At 34.6% G+C, this 12,060-nt stretch overlaps 1 protein-coding gene across 1 annotated transcript in view; it reads left to right on the top strand.

Moving 5' to 3' along the window:
* Window positions 1-8,968, top strand: part of LOC148943613 (BAG family molecular chaperone regulator 2) — a 48,490-nt gene extending 39,522 nt beyond the window's left edge. Inside the window, exon 3 of the mRNA XM_089101561.1 lies at window positions 5,181-8,968. Within this exon, the coding sequence (XP_088957687.1) occupies window positions 5,181-5,314 (134 nt within the window). The 3' untranslated portion in view covers window positions 5,315-8,968. The remainder of the gene's footprint in view (window positions 1-5,180) is intronic.
* The last annotated feature ends 3,092 nt before the right edge of the window (window positions 8,969-12,060 follow it).

Below are 12,060 nucleotides of genomic sequence, written 5' to 3'. Positions count from 1 at the left end.
GCGACTCAATTTCACAAATTAAAGGCAAGTGATCATCGTATATTTTATCATCCAAAACAATGACAGAAGAACCACGAGAGATCCCCTTGAAACTATAATATGATCAAGGTTTGATCTAGAACCATCACAGAAATGAGTGTTGGTAGACTGTTGTCGACTAACTGATGAAGCCACTAGACAAAGCATAAGAAAACCGGTCACTACTTTTAGACTAGAACTGAAGATAGGCATTAATATCACCAGCCACAGTCCAATTTAATCCCTGATTGGTCACTCTTAGCAGAAGTGTCCTAAGTCGCTTACAAGAACCCGTGAAGACAGATAGGGAAGAAATGTTCTTGCGATTGTATGGCATATAGACATTGATGAGGACCACATTACCGCATTTTATTTCTAGTAAATTATGATCAGAAGAAACAAGCTTAGGTTTCTTAGCGAGGCAAACTAAAGTTGCAGGGCCCTCAGAGGGTCGACGTTGCGTTTTTTTAGGTTCACGTACAAACGTGTGGTGGGTGGGTGATCGTTTAAGAGTATCTGTATTGGCTTTAGTTAGAAAATGTTTCTGTAGGAAAACTATATCATAATCAAGAAGCTCATGAATAAAAATATCTTGGTCCTTGGTTCCGTTAATATTAAATGAAACAAAGCAAAATCTATTGCCCCTAGCCATCATTTTTCATCCTTACTCAGAGTTTTGTCTTAAATTGGGTAAACTCACGCTATAGCAAACATGATGATACTCGCAGTTCTCAAATTTTGAGGTGTCAGTGCTAAGATTACCACATTTTTTGCAATGTCCAGCAGAGCACGGTAAACACTTTTGACTTATCGATGGGAGTGGGCAATTTCCGACAATATGTTTCGGCGATTGACAACGGTAGCATCTAGGAGGTAACTTCTGAAAACGTCTAATTTTAGCAAGCTCGTATCCCCAACACAAACCTTCCTTTATAGCTTTATTTGAGGCAGCATCGTCTAGAAATTCAAGGCGGGAGGATCCGGAACTTCCAATTTTAGTTGTATCAACGAGACCGGCGATTATGTTAATAAGTTCTGACTTTTGCAAAGCAACAAGGATGTTACTGATAATACCAAGCAGCTTCTTATTAAGGACATGAGTGGATACATTTAGCTGACTAGTTGAAGTAGTGGTAAAAGAGACAAATGAGGGTGTATGTTGGTTGTGAATTACCATCCCTTTACTGACAATATCAGATCTCATATTTACAATACAGTCGGGGCATTCTGGGATATCAAGGGTCTCCCTGTGCTCAATAGGATGTCTAAGGTTAGTAGGTAATTTTTTTAGAGTAACAGCATAGGACGGTTTTGAAGAGACAGTACATTCTTGCATTAACGACGGAGGACATCCAATTGTTCCAGGCAGGAGAGTTCTCACACATTCAGACAAAGAGCGTAGCTCAGACAAACAGGAGTTTACACGGCAACTCAACGCACAAAAAGCATCGGCAGGAATAAGTGGTTCTTTACTAGGGTGGCGGATAACAAAGACTGGCAGACAACATCATCAGCATCATACTTTGCAACAGCCCCAACAATATCAGAGACGTTATTAATAAAGTACATATGCACTCACTCTTTTAGGCCGAATTTCCGCAGGATAATAAAACTTGAAGATTTGCTTCCTCAAATGAAAAGCTTGGGTAAGCGTGAAAAATTTAGACGTATGTTTTTACATATTATGTGCACAAAAGACGTTTTTAATGCTGTTTTGGACAACGTTCAGAGCGTGATAGTAAACGAGCATCCCAGCAGTCCACGCCATCAGCATCAAATGCTAAATACATACAGAACGTAGGAACCTAGGAACAAGGAAACTGTAAGGACCCCCTCAACTGTCCTCTGCAATTTACGGGTAACTTAATACCGGCGGGTACAATACGTCACTTGCGGGAGGTTCCTTCCCCTCTTCTGCTAGTTCCCAGTACGCTTCTTAACGATAAGAAATCAAAAATGGCACTATAGAAAATTGAAACTATAGATGGCGTGCCAATCTACCCGAGAAAAAAGATGGCGCTGGTGAAAATACCCAGGGAAAAGGGCTTATTCTAACAGTTGGAGAAGGTCATACAAACACTACTTGACAAAAAATCTATCTTTAGAGGGTAAACAACAACAGGAAAAGACCTCAGAATAATTCAGAAACTTTTTCAAGTTACCAGCAAATATGCAAACTCAGAGACAATAGCACGCCCATCATTCCTCCAAACACATCCAATCAAAATTTTCAGATAGTCATTTTGTTCAACGCAGTAGAAAGTTCTTGAAATTAGGTCTTTGAGAATGACCTTAGGGTAAGAGTTGTAATTTATGCCCTGGGGACATATAAGGTGTTAATAGAAAGCGTTGTCGTTTCTAAAAGTGTTCATTGGGTTGGAAATCGAAAGGCCTAGTGCTCTTTTTAATAGTCGAAAGTGATTGGAAGGCTTGACATTTTTATAGTAAAGATCGATGTGGGTATAATGTATTATTTTTTGTTGTTGTTGTTGTTTAGACCAGGGCACTTCGTATAGAAGAACTTGTCGTGGGAACTTCGAAAAGGGCTCATTCGATTGAAAATAGAAAGGGCGATGCCCTTTTTAATAGTCAAAAGTGATTGGAGGGCAACTAGTCCCCCTTCCACTCCCACCCTCCCATTTGCCCATTATGTTTAAAATCTGAATGTTGCCTTAAGATTAAATCAAAATGCACAGTGATAATGCTAATTCCTAATAAGGAATCTCCGCAGTATCCCAAGAACGACTGAGGGTGTTACGTTCAAATGTTAGGGGCTAATTCTGCTCTTAAAATTTAACCAAATCAAAATAGCGTTAATGTATCCAAGCTATCAAAGAAAGTAAACAGATTTTTTTGTGAATGGTATAAAGTTTTCCATCTCAGGTCAACTAGAGGAGGTATGAAACTAAATTAAACAGTACTATTTGTGTCCAGATTTTTAAAAGGGTGTATGCTGTTAAAAATTGCTGAAGATTTTTCTCCAGAACACGAATAGCAGGCAAAACTATGTAGTCTTAAAAAACAAAAAGATTTAAGGTATTATTTTCTTTTTCTCTTAGAAGACTATGACAATATAAGATGAACAGAATTTAATTTAAACAACTTTTTCCGCAAAATAAGTTTTTTAAAGAAAAGTGAAGAACTCCATTAAACAAAAAATGAGCAAAAATAAAATCAAATAATCTACCAAGCGTGAAACTACCACAAATCAGCATCGATAAATAAATGAAACCCAAAACGAACAGAAATTACAGTAAATAACCGAGTCAAACTCAAAACGAGCAGAAATTAACATAAGTTGGGCGATAAACCCCCTATGCCTTCTCAAGGTCAGTCAAAATTGGCATTTTACTTAAAAAACACAAATGAATTTGCATTGTTAGCTTAATATACATATAGTGATATTCAGGAATATAAACTTGAAGATTATTGGATCTATTAAAGTTATAAAACTACAAACATGTATATTTTTTCAGTAAAGCGCTAACTTTGTTTTGGCCTTGGGAAGGCTTAGTGTTTTTGCGCCCAACTTATGTTAATTTCTGCTCGTTTTGAGTTTGACTCTGTTATTTATTGTAATTTCTGTTCGTTTTGGGTTTCATTTATTTATCGATGCTGATCTGTGGTAGTTTCACGCTTGATAGATTATTTTATTTTATTTTTTCTCTTTTTTTGTTTAATGGAGTTCTTTGCTTTGCTTTGAAAAACTTATTTTGTAGAAAAGGTTTTTTTAATTAATTTTACTAAAAACTTGATCCTCATAAATAGTAGGTAAAGGTACGCCCTCATGTTGGATTTTCTGATACTCTTGGTTTATTTTATTCTGGATTATTCTGGCCAAATGACCATTTAACATGTTAGCAACTGTTTCATCATTAGAGTCTGAACAAAAATCAATACCACTAGGGGATTTTCAACAAATTCGTTTTACTTCCGTATACCACATACTAGGCTCTGATTCAAAAAGGTTATACATTTTTGTTTCTTAGGTTAATTTTATGCTGAATCAAATATTTAATTTTTTGGGTTGTGTAAGTATAATCTGTTTTGCACTGCTTGAAAGTTTTCTCAGGAAAGCATTCCTCATATTTGTTCCTTAATTTATCTTGCAAAAGTTTAGCTTTTGCATCGGAGGACTCAAAATTTGCTACTTCACCTAAGGATCTGGTGTAATCTAATTTCCAAATTCTAAGAGACCCCTGTCCGAAAGAGTGCGGTAGGAAAATTTCTCAATGAAATATTTTACTTTATACGAAGGCAGTGTGGGGAAATATTGAGAGTGGGCACATCGTCCACTCTCAATATTTCAGGTAAAAGGATGTCTCAAAAACAGCTTTTTGGACAAGAATTGCAAACACTAGTTGACATCACTGGGACTGTGTTGGTGGCCGTGCGGGTAAGACAGTCCACATGGCTGCAAACAGTCACTAAATTTTTTCTTTAAATACTTAATTAGCATGGATCCCCATTTTTTAGAAACCATATACGTTCTGCGCCTCACAATAGTGGCCATTGAGGTCTGGAGCCCTGTACTCCATTGCTCTGTTATGATGTCTCAAATACTTGAGATAGATTTACTTGTATATGTATAGTATTTTCTGGTAATCTTATTGTTCTTCTTATTATGTTTATAGAAACGTGATTTGTTGTACATTCATTAATGGCGTATTTCCTCACCCTTGTGTTTATAAGTTTTGTAATAAATGGGGCTGTTCTGTACAAGTTCAATACCTCCATCTTTGTGAGGGGGTGGCTGATGAATATGCAAATAGCGACGAAGACCACACTGCCTTTCCATCATAAACAATAAGTAGAACAACAGGGAAATTTTTATTTCCGTGTTGGAAATTTTTTCCACTGTCTTGTATAAAAATTTTCCTGCTGTTCTACTTATTGTTTCTGATGAATATGCAAAAAGAGTTGAAAAGCGAAATGACGAGGTTTCTGGCAATTTTTTTTTCATTTCCTGGTTGGACGATTTTCACTATGTGTTGTTGTTGTTTTTTTTTTTTTTTTTTTTTTTTTTTTTTTTTTTTTTAAGGAATCTTTAAAGTGACATGATCTGTTTTTATTATTATTATTCTCTTTTAATGTATAGCATGTGTGATGTTTCTTTTGTTAGCTGTTTGAAATATATTTCTAATTTCGACTATCTCTTTCAGAAAAACTGGGTCTCTTTAGTGATATTCATCCATCTTTAAGCTTTGAAGATCGTCAAAAGACAATTCATCGTTTACGTGGTCTAATGAGCTACATTCAGTCTTTACAACAGCAGGCTGTTCAAATGCTTGAGTGATATCAAAACCCGACTCCGAAATTTTTTCTGTTTTTGCTATGGCTATGTAAAACTTTTATAGTATTAGTGTTCTTATCGTTATTTCCCTTGGCGTGACTTTATCTTTATGTTTATTACCGCAGCCAACCTCGGCCAAATAAGCTATCAAATTTTCTCTCCTCCCTCTGTCTTCCTTCATCCGAAGTTTTAAAAGAAAAAGACATTGTCAATGTTGGGGTCACACTGCTAACATTATTTTTTTCATAATTTAGCATTTTTGCATTTGGATCCATGTAGCAAGTTTTAACAAATAGATTCTTATTCAGAGGGGGTAAGGTCATATTGATTATTTAGGAATTGCACAGGCGTGAAAACGTTGTTCTTTTGTCACCGAATTTAAAGAAAATTTTTCTTCCCAATAAGGGGTCTGTGAACTTTGTTTTGCTGGCGAAAGGGCATATGGGACAAAAGATGCTAAAAGTGTTCAGAATTAGTTTGAAATTTCTTATATTTAGCGCTACGTAAGACGCTTCAAAGAAAAAAAAATTCTAGTTATTTTTTAAAAAATTTGAATTTTGGTGAAACCACAATTTGAAGTTTTTCAATAAAGGAAGTTGGAAAGTTAAAAATAATTCTGACTTCCTTTATTTTTTTATTTTTTTCATAATAAACTGGATTTTACAAATGGCTTTCTCATAAGATTAACAACATTAGGCATGCCTTTTGTTGTTCGGATTACTAGTTATTAGTAATTTAAAATTATTTTTAATTTACATCCTGGCATTTCTATGGATAGAGATAAATCTATACGCAAAAATATCAAGATCCAGACCTGTGCGACTGGCAAGCAGGGATGAGTCCATGTACAATAGTATGCAAATACGTAACCACCAACCGCAGATTTTATATCAACTTTTCATTATGTATCAGCTATTCTTAGGGAATATAAGAATTATAAAATAATAAAAACCTTAGGTTTTAGAGATAACAAAATTAAGGAATTTTGGACTGGTATAAATTCTGTATTGGCAACATTATTTTGAAAGCTCCCATTTTTTGGTCTTATAAAACTCTTGTACTATGTTTAAGTTTTCTGAGCTATAATTTAAAATTAGATTTAGTTGTACCCAACAGAAATATAATAATGTACTATTAGCAGCTGATTATAGCAGTGCTGCTTGAGGACAACAAAGTGGGAATCCATGCCATTTTTTTGGCCTCTTGGTCCAAAGCCGTCACTATTCCTCGGGAGGGATTGCCTTATGGTTGACAGGTTTGAACTGTAGTTTCCAGAGTTCGCATGCACGGCTGGAACAGCCGTGCCTGGAAATATGCTTATGTCAATATGTTCAGTTTTTCCCGCCTTTTTTGTCAAATTTGGCCCATTCTTTCTTTATTTACCGTTAGCATACTTGTGACCTTTTTCATTTTTTTTTATAGAAGAAGTAAGTAAAAAACGTGTCAAGTATAGAAAAACTGTTCTTCTTTGTATTTTTGTAAAACGATGTCAACCTTGAAATGTGATAAAATTATTGTAACTATGTTTTTATACAGTTTGATCTCTTGGTTTTTAATTGTTTATTCTTTGTGAAAAATTTTTAATGTTGGATGGTGTTGGGGATCATTGTGTATTATTCCACAACTAAATTCAAAGCTTATTTATAAATCGATATCACTATAACAAAGGGCTTATCTTACACACGCTTTGTTTATAAAAAGCTTATGTAAATTAGTAAATGGTTGGGACAAAAGCATTTTGTGTGTCTATCTAAGACTGCCAAATTTTACCGATTTTTTTTTTTTTTTTTTTTTTTTTTTTTTTTTTTTTGTCTCCTTGACAAAAATTGTTCCCACAAATAGAAGCAGCAGCTCATTTTTCATTTCTTGTACAGCGATTGGACCATTGCATATTGTCTTTAATGAGGGAGAAGATATTGTCTTAGATCTTGGGAAGGAGGGAAGATCCAGCTTAAATTCTTTTTCATTAAATCTGTTATCAATAATATTTAGCCATTTTTTTTTAATTCTCTGAATGCATTTTCATTTCAGAATAATCATAAGAAGTTTGATTTAGAAAATAAACCAGAACTTTCTTAAACATAAATTTAATTTTCTATACAAAAAAATCTACCGTTTTTGTCCAATCCTGATGGAGGGTTGTAAAATTTTGTAGCATTGAGTCAAAGTCAGCCGGCTGTTAAAAATAAGAAGACATTTAGTCTATATCCTCCTTTTTTCTTGGAAGTGACATTTGAATATGCTCCAAAAGGGATTATTTTCTAGTGGAAAAGATACAACAGGAAAGATTTGTTTTTGAAGTTTTAAATTTGGGTTGCCCCCTTAACTCTTGTTCTCAAAAGCAAAAAATGTATTTATCCAAAAACCCGAGGTGTAGCAAAACGAAAAGAAAGGATTATCTGTGAATTTTGACAAAAAAAGAAATTACGAGAAATCTATCGTGCTCGATAATGGGTGCACAGTTTATTTTCTTTTTGGTCAAAAGATCTGTTGTTTCTAAACGTGCAACTGAATTTGATTTTCAAATTCTTCTCATTATGGAGAGATGTCTATATAGGTGAAATAACAGGGAGGTATCTAATGAGACGTAGCGATACAATTCAAAATTGGCCTTAAATTATTATTGGGTGACACAATCAATGTAGGTAGACGTTTTGAACAGGGTGGGTATAGAAAAAGGCTCACCGGTTTTTCAACCTTGAGGAAGTTTAACAGTAAAATAAGTTTTAGAAGCAGGTTAAACTGAATATGATCATAGCGAATGATGTGGAAATCCCAAATTTTTCTTCAAGTTATGTAATTACGCCCGACTGTCAATTAATGTATGGATGTAACACTTAATATCAATGTTAGATGTACCGCTCATTTAAGTTCTGTATTGTAAGTATCGATGTCGGATTTGTAGCTCAGGAAAGTTCTTAGTTGAGGGGAAAGCGCAACTTGAAAAACTAAACTTTTTGTTAATTACTTTTAAAGACATTCTCCTCCAAAACATAATTAGTGTGTTGTTCAGAAGCTAAATCGATAAGCGCTACTTGTGTATTCAGTGTCAAAGGATTCACTCAACTCACCTTTGTGCATTTCAAAAAAATTCCCTAAAATAAGAAAAATGACAAAGCAATTTTGTGCTTTAATACTAAATATTTTTGTATGAAGCCAATTCACTTCACACATGTATATGCGGAAATATTTATCCTCTTTCCTCAATCACATAAGCTAACACTAAATCATAAGCTAACAATAAAATCATAAGCTAACACCAATTATCATAGGTATTTTCTCAGCCATATAATTAATTCGTTGAAATTAAAACTAGTAATGTACTTTTTTTATGTTGTGTTTATTTTTGTTGTGTGGAATTGATAAGATTAGTTTCTGAGCGTCTTAAACGTCTCTTGCTCCCCTCAGAGATAGATGAGAAACCTCAAGGTTGCAAACCCCTGACTTTAGATATTAACTATAACAACAGTTTGGCAATAGGATGTGTTTTTTTTTGTTTTTTTTTTTTTTTTTTCTGAAAAGATATGTGTATATTAATAAGTGCTTGTTTCTATCCCCTTTGTATCTGGAAATGACCTCTTTTGGCTGTGAAATGAACTTGCATTTCTTTTTTCAGTTTTGTCAACATTTTTCACAACTATAGTATTTAGCATTGCGTCTCCTTCTTTCTTTTTTTTTACAACTCAGCAATAGGCAAAAGGATATAAGTTAATTGATGTACAGTTTTATTGAGTTATGGAATCACCTTTGTCGTCGTCGATCCCTAAAAATGTCAAAAGCATTTCAAAGAAAGGATATAAGTTAATTGATGTACAGTTTTATTGAGTTATGTAATCACCTTGGTCGTCGTCGATCCCTAAAAATGTCAAAAGCATTTCAAAGAAAGGATATAAGTTAATTGATGTACAGTTTTATTGAGTTATGGAATCACCTTGGTCGTCGTCGATCCCGAAAAATGTCAAAAGCATTTCAAAGAAAGGATATAAGTTAATTGATGTACAGTTTTATTGAGTTATGGAATCACCTTGGTCGTCGTCGATCCCTAAAAATGTCAAAAGCATTTCAAAGAAAGGATATAAGTTAATTGATGTACAGTTTTATTGAGTTATGGAATCACCTTGGTCGTCGTCGATCCCTAAAAATGTCAAAAGCATTTCAAAGAAAGGATATAAGTTAATTGATGTACAGTTTTATTGAGTTATGGAATCACCTTGGTCGTCGTCGATCCCTAAAAATTTCAAAAGCATTTCAAAGAAAGCAACAAATTCGAAATAGAGTAAAGGTATTAATTGATTGATTTACAGATTCATTGAACTATCGAAGGTCCAGGATTATTGATCCCAAAAGATGTCAAAAAATTTCAAAGACAGGAACGAACTTGAAAAACCGTATGTCTTAGAAATAGGGGAAATGATATAAATCAGTTTATATATGGATTCACTAAACTTTAAAAAGCCGAGGGCCGTCAATTCCAAAAAATTTAAACAGAAAAACACTTGAAAGATGACTATACTCGAAAAGGACTATGACTTAGCAACGGGAAAATCTTAGAACGCTTAGAACGGATTGATATGTAGATTCATTAAACAATAAAAGGCCCAGGGCCATCGTCCCTAAACATTTTCAAAAACACTTAAAAGAGAGCAACAAGCTCGAAAAAGAGTATGATTTAGCTGCAGGGAAAGGAAGGCAATAGATTGATGCATAGATTTATTGCAGCATAAAAGGTCCAGGGACGTCGATCACAAAAAAGATGTCAAAAATAGGACTGCCACAAGTTTAGAGGGCCAAAATTACGGATCTACTTTTATGTAAAAAGGGACCTCTCTAGAGACTATTTTGGACCCTAAAGTTGTTTACAGAAACAATGAGTAAAAAAGCACTAAACGCAACCAAAAATGAAACTTGTCTAAAGAGAAAAAATAAATAAAGAAGGTATTTTTCGTCGGTGTTTGTTTATATCAAAAGCAGTAAAAGAAATGGAATGATGATTTGCGTATATCTTTCCATGATCGAAATCGAATTGATAAGCAAGAAACAGATCACCTGAGAATCCTGCAAGGAGGGTAGTTTCATGAGCCATCCATATCCTCCTAGACTTGTTTCTTTGTTTTCCCTTCGTTTTCGCATTCAAATTATTTAATTTTAAATACTTAAACCCAAGTACAAAAATAATATATTAACCTAATAGCAAAAATTAGAAAGTCCGTTCCGATGTGAAGCTGGAATACGGGTCTGATCGGCAACTTTTTTTCTTTCGAGAATAGCTGCTACCTACCTATCTGCTTTTGTACGGTTTTGAGAATAGCTGTCACCTTTTTGCTGAATATATGCAGACAGTTTTATCTATCATGACTTACGCCACCTGAATCTCAAATCATGCCCTTGGACTTCTTCAGCTGGCTCTGGAATTCCTTCGGCAACTCGGTGGCAGCCAGTTCTTTAGAAACAAAAGTTTCGTCTATTTCAGTTAGCGTTTTTTTTTTCAAAAATTTTGTTGCCTGTCTTCAAAGAATTTTCACCCGCTTATCTAAGTTCAAATCCTGCTTTTCTTTCTCACTTTTGTCGTCAAGGCTCTTAGTCGCTGTATGTGCACTTCATTACCTTTTTTTCTTAGCAGACTTTACCATTTTTATTAAACATTCAGCAACAGGAACATCCCTCCGAATCTATCCAACCGATCCATTACAAGTTGTCTTCCACTAAAAGTTTTCTAATTTATAGAAGCTGTCTCTACTCCGTGTCCTCCCGAAAGTAGAAATAGAACACTTGACACTCGCAGATCTGTTTGAAATAATTAACAATGTTTTTAAGGCTGTAGACAAATTCACTTACTTTCATCCCTCACCTTGTTCCACCTATCGTCAATATTTTTTGGCTCTCGTGAAAGTCTGAATAACAAGATTAACCTAAATCAGTCTACTAACGTAACTTTTGGGCAGTAGATGATAAACTCTGAGCAGAAACTAGCTTAAAATTCTCATTGGGGTGTAGACATATTAAACCTTTTTACAATTGCAAAGTTTCTCTGCTGAGAATCTAATTTAGGTATGTGCAGAACTGTGTGTCCCCTTTCTCCTCTTACCCGTCCTATAAAAAATGATAAAAAGATTAGGGCGTTAAAACCATTGTAGTTACGTTTCTGGTCCACTCTACAGCGGTTCTGGTCCAGCTTGCTGCCGCACAGAGTTGTTTTTGAACGCGGAGCGTATATTCTAAACATACATTATGTTTCTAAACACATTATTTTTCCAGATAAGGGACTAAACATCTACTCAAGGGTTTTTGACAATTTCAATGGTGTACTTTTAATATTTCACTTTGCCATCGCCTTTGAAGGAAGTTCTGTTTTGGAATTTCCAAATTTGTTTTCATAATTAAGAATTTTCGTAATCAGGATCGAACCTGGATAAAGGATACAAGTTCTGAAACAGTAGTAGTTAGAAGATCTTATCGTAAGATAGTTTTCTTAAGAACACATTCTTAACCTTTCAGTTACTAGTTGGGGCTCGTCCTCTACTATGTTGCATCTACTACTGCGCCCAAGACTACCCTGTCCATTTTAGTCAGGCAGTAACGCTGAAGCCTATAAAAACATCTCTTGTTTTAGGTGAGCGAAAATATTCTCCAAGAACTATATGCATACATCTTTCAGCTACGTTCGGGAGATAAAACATTTTAATCAAAGCAAAAAAGGGGGATTTTAGGGACCTAAATTCAATTTAAGAGACCAAAGTGTTCATTTGATT

Source organism: Artemia sp. Qi Xiang Cuo, chromosome 15, assembly GCF_049724085.1.
Source record: "Artemia sp. Qi Xiang Cuo chromosome 15, ASM4972408v1, whole genome shotgun sequence".
In the NCBI taxonomy this organism is placed as follows: Eukaryota; Metazoa; Arthropoda; class Branchiopoda; order Anostraca; family Artemiidae; genus Artemia; species Artemia sp. Qi Xiang Cuo.
This window is presented reverse-complemented; position numbering and strand designations above follow the sequence as displayed.